This window comes from Trachemys scripta, chromosome 6, assembly GCF_013100865.1.
Source record: "Trachemys scripta elegans isolate TJP31775 chromosome 6, CAS_Tse_1.0, whole genome shotgun sequence".
Classification (NCBI taxonomy): domain Eukaryota; kingdom Metazoa; phylum Chordata; order Testudines; family Emydidae; genus Trachemys; species Trachemys scripta.
Genome location: NC_048303.1, coordinates 64,377,130 through 64,395,426, shown reverse-complemented (window position 1 = coordinate 64,395,426; position 18,297 = coordinate 64,377,130). Strand labels below are relative to the sequence as shown.

General features: G+C 45.8%; 1 protein-coding gene across 1 annotated transcript in view; it reads left to right on the top strand.

Moving 5' to 3' along the window:
- Positions 1-370: 370 nt before the first annotated feature.
- FBXL17 (F-box and leucine rich repeat protein 17) overlaps positions 371-18,297 on the top strand; it is a 464,573-nt gene continuing 446,646 nt past the window's right edge. The window contains exons 1-2 of the mRNA XM_034773285.1: positions 371-1,554; positions 16,056-16,178. Coding sequence (XP_034629176.1) covers positions 817-1,554; positions 16,056-16,178 — 861 coding nt within the window. The 5' untranslated portion in view covers positions 371-816. The remainder of the gene's footprint in view (positions 1,555-16,055; positions 16,179-18,297) is intronic.

Sequence of the window (18,297 nt, the reverse complement as noted above, 5' to 3'; positions counted from 1 at the left end):
TTGGAAAAGGGCAATTCCTGGAGGACACAGAATTTGTTGTGAGTGAACAGTACCCATAGTCTTTCAGTTGGTGTAGTACCTAGCCACCTGCTTGTAAAAGAGAAGCAGTTCCTTTGTGTGGGTGAGAAGGGAGAGCAGAAGTGAGGCTGTTGGGTGTGTGTGGGGGGAGAGAGGTTGTTGTGGGTGTATGTATGGAGGGAGAGGGGCTGTTGTGGAGATATATGCGTGGAGAGTGGAGTTGTGGGTATGTGGGGGGGAAGAGGGGCAATTGTGGATGTGGGGATGTGTGTAGGCGGAGAGTGGGGCTCATGGTGTGTGTGCATGTAGGGCAGTGTGTCTGTTGTGTGTGTTTACGGGGAATGGGGCTGTCGTGGGGTGTGTGTGGGGTGAAGGACAGCCCCTAGCCGGGAGCCCGGGGAGTGACTTCGCGGAGGGCGGACTCCTGGCTCCTTTCGAGGCGTCCCGCTGAGCATCCTCATCCCCAGCAGCCGTTGCGGGTTGGCGGCCCTGGCCCAGCCCGGCCGCAGGCGGCAGCACCGCAGAGTGCTGGCCCCGGGGCGGCCCCTCTTGCTGGGCCGCGAGCGGCGCCTGGATAAGGTCAGGGCGGCGGTAACGGAAGCTTCTGCCGGTTCAATGTCCCGGAACAACCAGCACCGCCCTCCGTTCGCCGCCACCTGCCGCCGCGCCCAGCGCCCAGCCCCCGCCCGGGCCCCATGACACCCTCCGCCCCTGCCACCGGCCGCAGTTGACACCGCGACGGGACCTGCCCGGGGGCGGCGGCCGGGCCCCCGCAAATCCCCCTCCGGAGCTTCCTATATGGGCCACCTGCTCTCGAGGGAGGGAACCAGCCTGAGCCGGGAGAGGAGTCGCCTCCGCCGCCGCGGGAGGAAGGTGCCGCCGCGGAGCCGGAGCTGCTTCCTGCGCGGGCCCTGCATGCTCTGCTTCATCGTGCACGGTGCCAGCCCGCCCGCCCCGGAGCAGCCTCCGCCCGGCCGGGACTCGCCGCCTCTCTGCGCGGCCCTGAGTTCCCCGGAGCAGCGCGCCGCCCGCCGCCTCCTGCACCTCTCGCCCGCCGCCTGGGAGCAGCGGGGCCCGTGCCAGCGCCTGCTCCTCTCGCGCCTGCTGCCCCCGCCCGTGCGGGCCTTCCTGGGCTCGGCGCGGCCGCCCGGCGAGCCGCCGGCCCCCGACATGGTGTGTAAGCGCAAAGGGGCCGGCCTGCCCGCCTGTCCCCCCTGCAAGCAGCCCCGCTGCGGCGCCGCAGCCCCGCCGGAGCCGGAGGCTGCCGCTTGCCAGTGCCCGAGCGAGCAGCAGCTCTGTCCCCTCCCCTGCGCCTCGGACCGCGCTGCTGGCGGCGGGGGGCCGTTGCCCGGGGCCGCTGCCGGGGAAAGTGGCGGCGTGGGGGAGCTGGCCGCTGAGCTGCCGCCGCAGGAGGAGGAGGAAGGCAACGAGCCTGACCGCCAGGAGCCGCTGGAGAACCCCAGCGAGTGCTGCCGAGAGTCGCTGCAGCTGCCGCCCCCTGACATCAACCAGCTGCCGCCCTCCATCCTTCTCAAGGTGGGTCTGGGTGCGGGGAGGCTCCGCCAGAGGGGGCTGACTCCTCGCCAGCAGCTAAGGGGAGCTAGAGTTGAAGGTGGTTCAGACTCAGAGGGCTGTTGCTTCCCCCTGGTAGTTGTGAGTGATGGTGGGAAAGGGCTTCCTCCCTCCTGTGAGGTTCCGGCTATGGCTATTCAGGGTATGTCTACACTGTCCCTACACCCCCGGGGCTGGCCCGTGACAGCTGACACGGGCTCAGGGTGATCGGGATAGGGGGCTATTTAATGTGATGTAGAGATGTCAGGGGTAGGTGGACACTGCAGTATAAGCTCAAGGTTAGTGAGACTTGAGCTAGCTGACTCCTGTTAGGGAACCCTGGCCATAGTGTCAACATTATATTTAACTCCTATATTAAGATTTTTCTACCGTACTCAAACCTATGGTTCTGGCATTCACACTATAGTGCACAGACCTGAGTCAAAGCCCCTAGAGTGCCCCCCGGACCTTCTTCCACCAACATGTGGCTGCTCTAGCCCTTGGACTGTGGTGTACTGTAAGGAAACTTTACTGTCCAACCTCCATATTACTAGGAACCAGCTTGCTTTGCAGAAGGCTTGATTGGATCACTTTCTGTTGCAAACCCAGGAGGTTCTTTGACATTGTGCTTGCAGGTAAGTGATCAGAATAGGTTAACCCTGACCTGAGTTGTTGCCTTCTGCCAAGAGTGTGTGTGTGTGTGGGGAGTCTTCTGTTTTCAATAGTGGATTACAGATTATTGGGTTTGAGAAGACTAAGGAAGTTATCCCATGGAATTGTGGGATATTTCCAAATGACTCCTGGGACTTCAGTCAAGCTTGAGAGTGCCTTCACTGTAAAGCAATAGGACTCAGACCCTGGGACTTGACTCAAGCTTCTGGGTCTGAGCAGTGGGACAGTGCAATTGCAGTGTAGACCCAAGGGTGGTAAGCCTTGAGCCTGGGCTCAAGAATGAGTTTACATTCCAGTGCAAATATATCTTTGGACCCTGCTTTTATGTTTCAGGGTTACCGCTCTCCTTCCCTGAGACTTGTAAACAAGTTTGGATCAATACACGAAGTAGCATTAAACAATTTCTCTCCATCTTAATATTATGTTTCTTGAAAAATTTATAGCTACTGTTTTCCTCTGTGGATTATTACAATTAATAGGCAAATTTAAGAGATTTCATTTAGGGCTAAATGCTCATCCCATTGCAGTGAGTATGTCTTCATTGCAAGCAGGATCTTGCCCATATTTTTTTCTGAATATGTGGTTAAGATATAGGATCAACTTATTCCCCCTCCCCTGCTATGCTGATCCCCAGGCAGAAATGGAAGAGAGTTAGGCCTTTTCTACAGTACGGAATTAAGTTGACCCAAATTAGGTTGACATATAGCCACCACAGTAATTACAGCTGTTTTTCATAGCCACACTTCTCTCCTTCTGGTGGTGGTGTGTGTCTCATCAGGAGTGCTTACACCGACCTTAGTGGACCAGTGTTGGGTGTGACAGCGGGAGTTTCTCCCTCGTCTACCTCAGGGTCTGACAGCAGGAGTTGAGCCGGCAAGGCTCCAGCAGTGAGTCTGGGACAGGGCTGATAGAGGCAGCAGAACTCTAGCTGTGACCCCTGGGGTGGGGCTGACAGCCAAGAGGTGATGTAACTAATGCAGTGTCTACACAGACATTGCGTCACCCTAACTATATCAACCTCTTGCAGAGGTGGAGTTATTAGGTTGGTGTAGTGGGCAATTTACATCAGTGGGAGCAATGTTGTAGTGTAGATGCTTACAGAGTTAAGGCTACATAAGTTGCCTTACATCGACCTAACTCTGTAGTGTAGACCAGGCCTTAGCTTCCTCAACAATGTTACTTCTCCTCTCTGCCACTTCTCTCTTCCTCTAGGAACTTGCAGGAGCTCTCCAAGGGGTTGAAATCCATGCATGGAGATTGATGGGGTCTGGTTATGAAGATAATAGGCATTCTGGAGTTGGGTGGGAAGGGAAAAGGCATGTGATTACTTTAGTAACTTTACAGAACAATCTGGGAGACATTTAGCAAGGGTAACCTTGCCCGCCTTCTACCTTGTTCCCTTCGGAGTTCCTCTCGGCAGCGTCCGCTGACTCCCTTGACATCTTTGAGGAGCAGTGGGCACAGTCCAGGTTCTCTGCTCAGTTTCCCCCTCAGGTTCCCTTTGTTTGACCCTTTATACCTGCCCCTGTTAGATTTTTGGTTGTCTCCTGTAATTGAGTTCTTGGACCTTGTGGATCCTTCCCTAAAGCTGGGTGCGGGTCCTTTAGCAATGGGCGGGCTTTTGCTTGCCCGTTTCCTGGAACCAATAAGACTTTCTGAGAGTCATACCATGGGATGTGGAATGACCCAGCCCTTAGTGGTGGGTAATGAGTTCAGCTTCAAGACTTAGCTCAAGGTTAATTTAAAGAATAGTCACATGTGTTCTCTCTACTCCCTGAGCCCTAGGGCATAATCTCAGGTGAACTTCAGATTTAACCTTTCCTTGCCAAATTTTTCTCTATCATGTAAATACACCTGTTTGTTACAGCTGACAAGTAGGCTGTTGGAGTTGTGTGTGATTGAGAGACACATGAATGACCACTGATGGGAGAATAAGAGATGCTGATAGAATGGAAAGGATTTTAATTTGACTAAATTGTGACCGAACTTTTGGGTCCTACCTTCAGAGGAAATACTGTTCAGAATTTATTTGAGATTAGTTGTACATGTTCAGGCAAATCTGACTTTGTTTGTACAACAATTGTAATACTCTTCGTTTGGCATATATTACAGTAACACCTTTTAATATAAGGTTCAGTGCGGGAAGTAGAATAAAATAATACATGTGGACTTCTGTGTTGCAAATTTATAAGAAAGTGCTTAACATCTTGCTATAAGTTTCTATATATTTTCCTTTGATTCCATTTATATATTTAATTGTATTTGTTCTGTTCACTTCTTGTTCCACTCTTGGTGTTTAGTCTTCAGATATTTGTAGACTGTTGTCTCCCCACTAGCTATTTTTTTAGCCACGCTTTTCATGTTTAGATCTTAATCTTTCCTTATAAATCAAACTCTCCAGTTCCATATTTACTTTGGTTGATCATTCTGATAAAGAATTACAGTAGAATTGTATAGAGTGGGATAGCTGCTTTCCTATCCTTCATATTCCATGATGCTTATATGCAGCTCAAAACTGCGTTAACATTTTTATGCTGGTATATTGCATTGCAAACTTGTCTGTTTTGGTGTCCATTATCTGGATTTCCACGTTTCTCCCAACCTGAATATTAGCATCTGTCTTGGATTATTTTTTCTTAACAAACTCTGCTTACTATCTTTGCAAGTACAAACTGACGTCGTTGTTTCCCCATTTTGCTAATTTCTTGTTCCTTTTGTATTATTTTTGTCCTCACTAGTGATCACAGTGCTTTCTCTTTTAACATTAAGCTGTGAATTTATTTTGTTACCCCTCTTTTTGTGTTGCCAACCAAGATATTAAATGAAATATTACTGGATCCAAACACTGATAATTGTGACCTCTTCTGTAACTTAATACATTGTTTTTTTACCTGTTTATTTTCCTTACATACATTCCCCAAGCCAGTCTTACTCATACAATTCAGATTTTGAGAGAGACTATTGAATGCTATACTATTACTCAAGCATGCTATTTCCTCATCTACTAAGGCCCCAGTCCTGCAGACACTTAAGTATTTGCATAATTTACATGAGCAGCTTTATTGAGTTGATGTGCTTTAAATGTTTGTAGGATTGGGACCTGTCTTCATAATGCTATGAAAACAATTGCTTCGGTCTGGCAATATTAATTCTTTATAAGCCCATGTTGCTCATGGTTACAATATTTTCTAGGGGTGTTCAGTGTTTGTGTTTTTTTTCTTCATAATATTTGTTCTGTTATCTTATTAGGAATAGAAGTTATTGACAGTAATTCCCAGGATCGCTTTTTTTTTAAGATCATTGGCACATTTGCTTTTCTTTGATCTTACAATATTTCTGCAGTTCCTCATGACTTCTCAAAATAGCAGCTTGGTGAGCCCACTAACCAGTTTTTTCTTTCTTTCTTTTTTTTAATACCTTAAAATGTGTGGGGCCCCAATTCAGTCAATTATTTTTTGTTCATGTTTTCCCAAATGTTTTATCTACTCTTTATTAATACAGTAGTTGTCCTTGCAAAATCTTTGTTGCTTGGTAATCTTCTTTTAAATGTATTTTTCACAGTAGGGATAGATTTAAAAATTGAGTTCAGTATCTTCCCAATCTCTGAATCCAAGTTCATCCCTCCTTTTTTTTTTTTTTTTTTTTAAATACTTGTTTCCTCTCTAGTATAGTTTCTCTCTTGTTACTCTCAGATTGAATTAATTCATTCTACTTTTTGGCTGCCTTTATTTTCCATACACTCCTTAACTAAACTGGTATTCTTATTTGGTTACTTCCATCCTCTTCATGATGGGATTTTTACTTCAGATTTCTGATTAGTCCAGTGTGGGTAGTTGTGGTTGTTCATATTACACTGGTCTACAATTTTTGAGAAGTCGTCTGCTTCAGAGATAAAATGTGCTATTTATTATGTATTTTGATGTGCTGAATTCAAATATGACACTTAAAACACCTGATTGGCTACTATTTCAAAGATATTTAAGTTTTCATATTTTATGTCTATGTATATTGTGTAGATAGTAGAGTTTTAATCATAAATTGTAAAGCTAGGTCTTTTCATGTGTTTATGGTTGATTTACATGATGATATTTCACCTGTCCTGTTTATGTAACACTTTAAACATCAGCAAAAGGGTTATATAAATAAAATGTATTATGAAACAAAAGGCAAAAAACTATTCTATACATAGTTTAGTCCTATTCAGTGTCTACTCTGCGCTTCTTGGCTTGTCTCTTGTATTTATTAAATGGAGCATCTCTTGTCACTGTCCAGCCATAGTCTGCAAGCATTGATGGGTTCCATTTGCCCTGATAGCGTTTCTCCATTGTTGCAATGTCCTGGTGAAATCGCTCGCCGTGCTCATCGCTCACTACTCCACAGTTGGGTGGAAAAAATCTAGATGAGTGTGCAAAAAATGTATCTTTAGTGACATGTTGCAACCAAGGCTTTTGTATGCCTTGAGGAGGTTTTCCACCAACAACCTGTAGTTGTCTGCCTTGTTGTTTCCGAGAAAATTTATTGCCACTAACTGGAAGGCTTTCCATGCTGTCTTTTCCTTGCCACGCAATGCATGGTCAAATGCATCATCTCAAAGAAGTTCACGAATCTGAGGACCAACAAAGACACCTTCCTTTATCTTAGCTTCGCTTAACCTTGGAAATTTTCCACGGAGGTACTTGAAAGCTGCTTGTGTTTTGTCAATAGCCTTGACCAAGTTCTTCATCAGACCCAGCTTGATGTGTAAGGGTGGTAACAAAATCTTCCTTGATTCAACAAGTGGTGGATGCTGAACACTTTTCCTCCCAGGCTCCAATGTCGGAGTGGCCAATCTTTCTTGATGTAGTGGGAATCTCTTGCACGACTATCCCATTCGCAGAGAAAACAGCAGTACTTTGTGTATCCAGTCTGCAGACCAAGCAAGAGAGCAACAACCTTCAAATTGCCACAAAGCTGCCACTGATGTTGGTCTTAGTTTATGCACCTCAAAAGTTGTTTCGTGTTGTCATAGGTTTCCTTCATATGGACTGCATGACCAACTGGAATTAATGGCAAAACATTGCCATTATGCAGTAAAACAGCTTTAAGACTCATCTTCGATGAGTCAATGAACAGTCTCCACTCATCTGGATCGTGAACGATGTTGAGGGCTGCCTTCACACCATCGATGTTGTTGCAAGCTACAAGATCACCTTCCATGAAGAAGAATGGGACAAGATCCTTTTGACGGTCATGGAACATGGAAACCCTAGCATCACCTGCCAGGAGATTCTACTGCTGTAGTCTGGAGCCCAACAGCTCTGCCTTACTCTTGGGTAGTTCCAAATCCCTGACAAGGTCATTCAGTTCACCTTGTGTTATGAGGTGTGGTTCAGAGGAGGAGGATGGGAGAAAATGTGGGTCCTGTGACATTGATGGTTCAGGACCAGAAGTTTCATCCTCTTCCTTTTCCTTGTCTGACTCAAGTGAGACTGATTCTGGTTCATCAGGAACTGGCAGTCCTTCTCCGTGGGGTACTGGGCGTATAGCTGATGGAATGTTTGGATAATGCACAGTCCACTTTTTCTTCTTTGACAGCCCTTTCCCAACTGGAGGCACCATGCAGAAGTAACAATTGCTGGTATGTTCTGTTGGCTCTCTCCAAATCATTGGCACTGCAAAAGGCATAGATTTCCTTTTCCTGTTCAACCACTGGCGAAGATTTGTTGCACAAGTGTTGCAGCATATGTGTGGGGCCCACCTCTTGTCCTGATCTCCTCCAATTTTGCAGCCAAAATAAAGGTGATAGGCTTTCTTAACCATAGTGGTTATGCTGCACTTTTGTGATGCAAAAATCACTTCACCATAAACATAGCAGAAGTTATCTGCACTGTTCACACAAGTACGAGGCATCTCTGCTCACTTTGGCTAAACAGAAATGTGTCCCTTTGCAAAATCAAACACTGACAAATAAGAGAGTACAACACTGTATGATTTCTAGAGCTGATATAGGGCAATTTGTTCAGCAGAGTGATGTAAGCTTTGTTATGATTGCATCATCCATGACTTCTAGGAATAACATGATGCAATTCATATCATGTATGATGCAATACCAGCTTCAGATTGCATCATTCATTGTTTTGTCTAAAAAGCAAGTACTGTCCAAACCCAGTCATAGATTTATTCATAGATCCAGTTGATTCATAGATTCTAGGACTGGAAGGGACCTTGAGAGGTCATCGAGTCCAGTCCCCTGCCCGCATGGCAGGACCAAATGTCTAGACCATCCCTGTTAGACATTAGACAAGGTGGGGGGAGGGATAGCTCAGTGGGGGGGGGAGGGATTGCTCAGTGGTTTGAGCATTGGCCTGCTAAACCCAGGGTTGTGAGTTCAGTCCTTGAGGGGGCCACTTGGGGATCTGGGGCAAAATCAGTACTTGGTCCTGCTAGTGAAGGCAGGGGGCTGGACTTGATGACCTTTCAAGGTCCCTTCCAGTTCTAGGAGATGGGATATCTCCATTAATTTATTTATTTATCTAACCTACTTTTAAGTATCTCCAGAGATGGAGATTCCACAACCTCCTTAGGCAATTTATTCCAGTGTTTAACCACCCTGACAGTTCGGAACTTTTTCCTAATGTCCAACCTAGACCTCCCTTGTTGCAGTTTAAACCCATTGCTTCTTGTTCTATCCTTAGAGGCTAAGATGTATTTTAGTCATTTCTGGATTAAATTGAGATCCCTTCTCTTTATAACTCACTTATCCTCCGCCATTCCCAAGTCAAGGGTCGTATATACTGACCCAATAGCATATCTTGAAAACTAGAGCCAATCAACAATTTTAAGCATCATTTTCATTCTCAATGACCCAGAATTAGTAAAGTTTGACTACATTTATTTCAGAAGCATTTTGGCTGTAGAGCAGTGTTATAGTAGTGTATAGAGGCCCCAGTTGGAGCCTCGTTGTGATAGGCTGATGTGAAGTATGAAGAGACCATCCCTGCTCCAAATTCTAATTAAGATGCAACAGAGGAATAAAATAAATGGAAGAAGGGATGATGAGGTAATGGTGAAATGAGCAAGTTTTTCCACAGTAAGCAGTAGTCATGTAAGCCTTAAGTTTAGGAGACCAGTATTCTATTATAACATGCTGTTCAACCACCCCATTTTATTTGTATGTGAAACTAATGAATTGCTTGGCAGGGTGGTGGATAAATGGAGGCTAGCTTTAATTGTCTTGTTTTTCATTTGCCTACTTAAATGTCTAAAGCAGATGTGTCAAACTAATTCTGTGTAGAGGACTGAATTCAATTTTTTTGAACTTGATCCGTGGGCTAGGGTATAAATATACAATTACATACTAACCTCAATCTGCAGTAGAACTCCCGCTGTTATCAACTGGAAGACTATATAAAGATCAAGGGTTGAATATGGTTTTTGCTTAGTAACTACATCTTTAGTTAGTTGTTCACAGTTGATAACACACAATAGTAAAACACATGCTTACTTTTAGGAGCACCACCTTTTGTCTTTTGTTTTCATTTCTTACCCATCCTCCTTTTGTTTTTTCTCTCCCTTTTCCCTGTCTGTTTTTTTCCCTTTCTTTCCTTCTCTGTTCTATCCACTAAAATAATAAGCAGTTAAATAGCTAATGCTGATATTTAAATTGTCATGACTTGGCTTTAGAGTTAATATCTCAATGGGAATTATAGGGCTTGGGGAATTCAAACCTCTGAGCTACTGTTTCAGGACTCAGGATGACCATGCTGCATTGGTTTACACTCAGTTCATATGTGGAAGATTAACAAGGGCTAGAAATTTATATTTTAACGGCCTCATGGATTGTGGAATCTGAATATTAAACAAGGGTGCTAAAGTACATCATGCGGATAAGATTTGGCCTGCAGGCTGGATGTCTGACACCATTTCTTCCAGTTTGGAGCTCCTGTTTTTGAGATTGGGTGCTGTGATGGGGTTCCCTCACCACTTGTGGCATTTCCTCCTGGCCATACTGGGAATTAGCTCTCCAGGTGTTACACCTTTCTTACTGGTCTCTCTACCCGTCGTCTTCTCCCCCCAGTCTGCAGCCTCTTTCGCTCTTGGGGAAATCACAGTTCTTCCAGACCAGCTACCCATCTGATGTCTCCAACACCCTTTGCTGCTACCCAGTGGCTAGTAGGGGAACCCAGGCCCACTCCCTACATTGGGTTCCAGCCCAGGAACCCTATAACATGTAGCCAATGCCTGTACTGACCTAGTCCTTGCTGCTGTTTCCCTGGGCTTCTTCCTACATAACTGGCTTCCACCCTCTCTGAGTATGCCAGCCTCCCAACTCCCTTCTCTCAGGGAATAACAGCAGCCTGCCTTCCTGCTGCCTCTTGTTGCTCTCAGCTCCTGGGCTTTATATAGGCCCCACCTATTCTTGCCCAGCTGAGCCTGCTACTAATTAGTTTACAAAACTTAGAAACTGTACCTTTATTTCCTCTAATTAGTGGCCTCTTTGTAGCCTACATCGCTCCCCGACTTGATGCTTAATTGGTTAATTAGGTGTGCCTGGCTAATTTACCTGCTCAGGGCCAGTTTTGGGGCATACCCCTATTACAGGTGCTCTCTCTGGACCTTGCTTGGAGCTCCATCTTAAATATTTTCCTTTAGCTAGTAGGCATCTGACAAACTTGAAGCTATACTCCTCTTTAGCTCTGGGAAAGACCTTTACATATCTTCTTAACTTTGTAGCCTCCTGGCTCCTGTAAGGAGGTAGCTAGAAAATAAGTTAGCATTATTCTCTCCCAGCAGTTGTCCTTAGTCTTTTCCTATAATTAATTCATTTTTTTTCCTACAGTTGCATACGAATTTTTCCAAGCATGAAGCTGAACAGTACAGAGCCAAGGTGTTTTTTTTGTTTTTTGGAAAGTTCACTGCTGCCCATAGTATTAAAAAAAAAAAAAAAAAAAAAAAAAAAAAAGTCTGAAACTCACTGGTCTTGTTAACCTCACCATGCTGCTGCTGGGTGAAGCTAGGAGTAGCATCGGAGGCACTGTTAGGGCTGGTCTACACTGGGGGGAGAATCGATCTAAGATACGCAACTTCAGCTACGCGAATAGCATAGCTGAAGTTGAAGCATCTAAGATGGAATTACCTGGTCCACACGGCGCGGGATCGACGGCGGCGGCTCCCCCGTCAACTGCGCTACCGCCGCTCGCTCTGGTGGAGTTCCAGAGTCGACAGTGAGCGTGTTCGGGGATCGATATATCGCGTCTTAATGAGACGCGATATATCGATCCCGGATAAAACGATTGCTACCCGCCGATGTGGCAGGTAGTGAAGACCTACCCTTACTGTCAGGAAGATGTTTTGGTTCATGTTTTGAAGGTTATCTTTGCAACCATAATGTCTAGAAACCTTTTTTTAACATCTTAAATTCTGCAGAAATTGATGGCTTGGGCTTTTGCAGTTGTCATTAAAAACTAACTTATTGTGTTCTGTGGTAAGCATGCTGTGTGCTATAAAGATGAATTTAACAAAGAGTTCAGTAAGTGTCTCAATTTTAATTGCTGCACAATGGTATAGAACAGCATGGGAGAACAGATCAAAGGAAAAATGATTGAGGGATTGGGAGGAGAGAGGAGGCATTTTTGTGAAGGGAAAGAAATAGACTGGCAACAGGAAAGAACAGGTGGGACTGGTTCAGATGCTGTATGAATCAACGTTAAGTTTTGGTGGCAGACTTATAAGGGGCAACCTTAAATATTTGAATACTGTCAAGTATCACCTGCCTGATTTTCATGCAGTCAGCATGAAAATATAGTTGAGAGATGTGAATTCTCATTTACTTTGTTTGGAAGCGCCCATGGACTTTTCCCAAGATGTTGTGGAACACCTCCCACGGCAAAAATGCTATGCCATTTTGCTGTGGTCAGGTGCCTTCCGTCTCTGCCATGCCGGAGTCAGCCTGTAGCTGCCTCTTGCTCTCCAAAGCTTTTCCTAAAATTGGTGGGGGTTAATTGGATTGTTGTCTGTGTTCCTGAGCTGATTTGTAGAGCCAGACAATTGTGGGTCAGGGAGTCAAGCTTGCAGCCAGTGCAGGGTGGGGAACCAGAAGGGCAGGCTGGGTACTTGGGCTGCCTGGTGAACAGTACAGAGCCAAAGGCTGAAGAGATGAGCTGTTGGAGGCTGGCTACCAGCCTCCTTTCCCTGTCATGCATGGTAGGGAAGTAGGTTCTGAGATGGACTGACTGAACAACATTACAACAGCCAGGGCCGGCTCTGGCTTTCTGGCCGCCCCAAGCAAAAAAAAAAAACCTGCGGCGGGAGCCAGGGTGCAGGGGGACTCCCTGCGCTGCAGATGTGCCCCGGCTAGCGGGGAGGGGAGAGAGAAGGGGGTTGGCCAGGGCTTCAGTGGGGCGCTGCCACGCAGCCCGTCCCACCGTGCCCCCTGCCGGGAGGGCTCCGCACCACTCCCGTTGGCGGGGAGGGAAGGACGCGGGCTGCCCTGCAGGGCGCTCCCGTCCTCCACGCCGCTGCCCCCTACAGGGTGTTCGGAGTGGAACGACAACGCGTGGCCGTGCAGCCCTAGGATTGGGCAGAATGCCGCCTCTTACAAGCTGCCGCCCCAAGCCCCAGCTTGCTTGGCTGGTGCCTGGAGCCGGCCCTGACAACAGCCAAGACTTATGGAGCTGCCTGGAGAGCATAATGAATAACGTGAACAAAAATAATCATTGTTGAATATAATCGATGAATTTCTCAGTTGAACATGCTCATTATGAGCTGTAGTAGTCAGTGTCATATTATTGCCTAGGCCGACAAATTTGCAGGGGTGGAAGCTCCCCTCCGCGCCCCATCCCCCTGCTCCAGCTCACCTCCGCCTCCTCTGCAAGCGCGCCGCCATGTCCTGTTTTTCTTCCCTCCCAGCGCTTGCGCCGCGCAACAGCTGTTTCGTGGGGCAGGGAGGGAGAGGGGAGGAGGGGGAAGGCTGCGTGCTGGGGGAAGAGGCGGGACCAGGGGCGGGGCTTTGGGGAAGGGATCCAATAGGGGAAGGGAGGGGCGGAGTTGGGGCGGGGACTTTGGGGAGGGGGTTGGAATGGGGGTGGGAAAAGGGCGGAGTCGGGGCAGGGTCAGGGCGGCAATTATTTCCTGGCCTAGGGGCGGCAAAATTATTAATCCGCCACTGGTAGTAGTAAGCTAGGGAGGAGAAGACAGGATAGAATCACTAAATTACACAGTAATATTTTACGTTTATTACTGAATTTGAGCCCTTGTCCTACCGAGTACACATGGGACCATGCTTATATCCTGTGTTCAGTGTTAATACAGTTTTGTGTTCATAATGAACTTTAAAGATGAAAAGCACTATACTATGAGTGCTATGAAATTTATCTAACACTGACTTCAGTTGTGTTCCCTTCTTTGAGATACCTGACAGCTGAATATATTTGCTTTTTTTCATAACTTTTTCCTGAGAAGTGTTTTAGAGAAAATATTTTTCTGTCCATGTTGTTACCAGATTTGGCCAATATTTGGTGTATGCTCATTTATTAGGGTTACTTCTCTGGGGGTGGGGTGGGAGGGTGTAATTCTATCGATGTACTGCTTGTGTCACTTGTGTTGTCATGCGGAGCTCTACTCACTGCTACAAGTTCCCGCCCAGTGGAGCTATCCTGCAGGACCTAGGTTCCCCAGGGCTGGGTTTTTCCAGCCACACACACACACTCACTCACACACTAACGGAGTGCATCTGAGAGGACCGGGTTAATCAGCATTTCCAAGGTGACCCCTTCTATGTCCCTGGACTCAGCAGGCTGGGTTGAGCAGCACTTCCAAGCTACCACCCTCATATGTCCCAGGTTCAGCACGTCCCTATCCCCACTTTCATGTTACAGTTGTTCTGGTAGTAACACAGTTGATGAGCAAACCCCACAGGATTTTTGGGCGCTGCAGGGATCTTTAGTTTAGGTACGAGGAGCGTTGCTGCAGAGTGAGAGAGAGCGCGCATGAGACCCCCCCCCCACCTCCAGCGTAACCATGAAAGTTATTTATTGCCAGGTGGTAACCATAGGGGAGCCAAACAAACAAAACAGTTATAATATTAAATCTAACTTAAAACTACAACTGATCACACAAGTCAGGGTTAGAAGGCTATACCGAGAGAGAGAGCTGGTTTCTCACCACTATGTGAAGTTTGAACTGGTTGGGGTTCCCAAGTGGTTGTGGTAGCTGAGGGTCCAGAGTGCTGGAGAGAGGCAGAGCCCCCAGCATGATGAGTCAGGAAAAGATGAAGTCCCAGAGGAGAGGATGCAGATTTTTGGATCCAGGCATCAGAACCCTTACTTGAGCGTGTGTTGGGAAATAACAGTGGTTCAAGGTTTGTTTATGGGTAAACTGATGGCTTAGGGGAGTATACCAAAGTTGTTTTGTTCAGGCTAGACCAGTGGTTATCAAACTTTTTTTTGATGCCTGTGACCCAGTAGAGCTGGAGATGAGGGGTTTGGGGTGCAGGAGGGTTTTTGGGGGGGCTCAGGGCTGGGGCAGGGGGTTGGAGCGCGGGGTCGGGGTGCGGACTTACCTCCAGCAGCTCCCGGTCAGTGGTGCAGCCAGAGTGCAGAGGCAGGCTTCCTGCCTGTCCTGGCACCGCGGACCACGATGTGCCTGAAGTGGCCAGCAGCAGGTCTGGCTCCTAGGCGGAGGCACGCAAGTGGCTCTGCATAGCTCTCGCCCGAAGGCACTGCCCCCTCTCCCCTCAGCTCCCATTGGCCGTTTCTGACATTCCGGTCAGTGGTGCTGACCAGAGCAACCCAGTGCCTTACATGACGTGACCCAGTACTGGGTCGCGACCCGAATTTTGAAAACACTGCTATAAGGCATTTACTGTCTCTGAGCTGTCCACCATTGTCTCTTTCATTACTTTCTTTTAAACTTATTTTGGAGGTCCCTAGGAGTAAATAGTAGCAACAGCAAATTATTATTCCTAGGTGGCAGCATCACCAGGACATAGGCTGGAGGGGCCTTGTCTGGCAACAGTAGCAGGGCTAGCAACTTAGTAGTAATTGTATACCTGTGCACCTTTTTCCTAAAGCTCTGGTAGCAACTTCTTTCACTTCATTCTGGGCCAGAGACTTTTGGCTGACTTGTCATCTCCTACTCATTGTCTCCAAATGTCATGAAAGCTTTTGGCTTTTTTCTTCAATCTTATCTCTTATCACAACCTTCTTTTTTCGCATTACAGCCAAACCTCTGAAAGAGGACGGGATGTAACTTCTTTCACAACACCTCTGCTCCTATATTCCCTCTGTAGAGTGACACATATCATTCCATCTTTGCAGATTATGGTGTCTGTAGGATTCAAAGCCTCTGGAGTTGGGATAAGGATAAATGCTAATCCTGCACTTGAATCCCTTGCATTGCAGTGATTTGTGTTGCTGATCCTCTGGGCTATCCCTGTGTGTGATCTCTGAGGATGCTTTTTAAAAAATTAATGAACATGTGTTTCAGTTAATAAAGCACTTGTTTAAAAGATGTGCCATGTCTCAGGCACATGCAGAACATCAGAGTAACGCTGTGGATGAACTAAATGTTTAAGTAGAATCCATACTTTATACCATGTGGTTTATATGTCTGAGATAAATATCTCAACAAAGCTGTTTTGTTAGTCCCGTTTTTCATCCTTGACTGAACAAGTCTGGGACAAAGAATTGAAACAAGTGGCAATTACAACGATATGAATATTTTTCAGTCTGTCTTATACACAGGTTTTTATGATCAACTAATAAGGAAAGGATTTAATTCTGTGTCTAATATGGTTACCATATCTGACAAGTTTTTTTTGTTTGTTTTTTTAACAGATATTTTCCAATTTATCCTTGAATGAGCGCTGCCTTTCAGCATCGTTAGTTTGTAAATACTGGCGTGACCTCTGTTTAGACTTCCAGTTCTGGAAGCAGCTGGATCTCAGTAATCGTCAGCAGGTATGAAGACATAATTGTGAAAAATTGAGTACATTTGGACAATTCACAATTTTGATTTTAGTTTTTACAAATATTGAAGTACATGCTGGTAGTTGGTGATCTTTGTTCCTTCGCTTTTCAACTTTACTTTTCATGCTAGAAGCAGAAGATGACTGAATTATGTCTTAATTTAGCTTTTCTAAATGCACTTTTGCTTTACTTTGAAGTCTGTTGTTAAAACAGAATGAAGGTGTGCTCTATTTAAAACAAGTGGTGTGTTACCTGTCATTTATTTGTTGCATGGACTACCACAATCTAATGGCTCATCCTGGATGAGATGCCTGCCTTTGCTTAAATTGTTGAGAATTGGTTGCTACTAGACGTAGTTTTTGTGATCTTTGTCCAGTTGGTACTTGGTTCAGCATAATCTTAGGGAGAGGTGTATCTGTGGGTGGTTTTTTTTTTTTTTTTTTTTTATGACCCTCTTCATCAGTAGAGGGTGCACCACTTGAACATGGGGTCTGAGTGTGTCCTCTGGGTGTACCAAGTCCAGAATTAAATTTTGTGAATTCTAGACGGAGCATAAAGTCCATCTTGCTCCTCCCTTAGATTCCTTATGTTGTGTAACAGGACTGAGCCACAGATCCCGCTCCCCAGCGGGACCTGGCGGGTTGGCTTAAAATGCCTCGGCCCACGTGCCGTAGTTTGCCCATCCCTGCTTTATAAGAAGTAAGGTTAAGCCCTGACCTCAGTCTAAAGTGGAGGTATTGTTCTGATGGTCTGATGTAGGGGGCTCCTTGTCAAATTTCCAGTTATGATACTTGACCATTAGTCCACTTGGCTGATTATTTAATATGTTACTAAACCAGTTTTTTTAAATACACATCCTTATGGATGTGTTTTTCTTTCTTTTTTTTTAAATGATTTTTAGAAATCACTGTTTTACAGATTGTTTATTCCTGTACTGTGCAAGAAATGGAGGCAAAATTTTTATTTTCATCTGCCCATAGCAAAACCAAAATCTCATCCAATGTAAGTGGTGAGTTATGAGCAATTTTGTCAATTTAGCTTGGTTTGGTTTGCTTTGCCTCTATTTTTAAAAATAAACGTTTCTTTCTTGCTGTTAGGGATTTGCTGTCTGGTCATTTGAAAGGACTGGTTTTGTACTGTACTCTGTCCATCTGCTTGGTAAAGCTTTTAATTGATTCATAGGCTTAAACAGCTGGAATTTTGCTGTTTGTTTCTCCTTTAAAAAATTTGTTATGCTAATATAATATTGGTTTCAATTGATGAAATGTGCCTAGATGCCAAGGAGATGAGTGCTGTTACTAAGGAACTGCCGTGAAAGGCAGTGCATAGCCGTTCCTGGTTCATGATGACTGAGCGTGGGCTAAATGATATTTTTAAAAAAATCAAATTTTCTATTTTTTTTTTTAAATGAGAACATTATTTTTAAGAGTCTATTATTGTTTTATCCCCGTCAACATATTGGCTTTCCAGTTATCATCAGACTCTCCAAGCTGCTGCTGTCATTGAAAAACCGGGTACCACTGACATCACAGTAATATTGATTTGGTAACAGCTATTGGATGGTTGCCAAAAGCTATCCAATACATAGTTTCTTCAGCGAAGAGCAATATCGAGTAATTCCAAGAAGCACGAGCACAATAGCTCTCTATTGTGTTCATAGAAAAGTACCACAACAGGAGTTAGATTAAGACCAGGTCTACACTCAGAAGTTAAGCTATGTCACATGGGTGTGAAAAATCCCAACCCCTGACCAAGGTAGTTAAGATGACCTAACCACCAATGTAGACCATGGTCAGGGCTGCCCAGAGGATTCATGGGGCCTGGGGCAAAGCAATTCTGGGAGCCCCTTCCATATATAAAAAAAAAAGTTGCAATACTATATTCTCTTGGGGGGCCCCTGCGGGGACTGAGGCCTGGGACAAATTGCCCCACTTGCCTGCCCCCCCCCCCCCCCGACCATAATAGGTCATCAGAAGAATTCTTCCATTGACTTAGCCACCACCTCTTGGGGAGGTGGATTAACTGTACTGATGGGAGCACCCCTCCCATTGCTGGACTGAGTGTCTCTGCTGAAGAGTTACAGTGGTGCAGCTGTAGTGTTTCAAGTGCA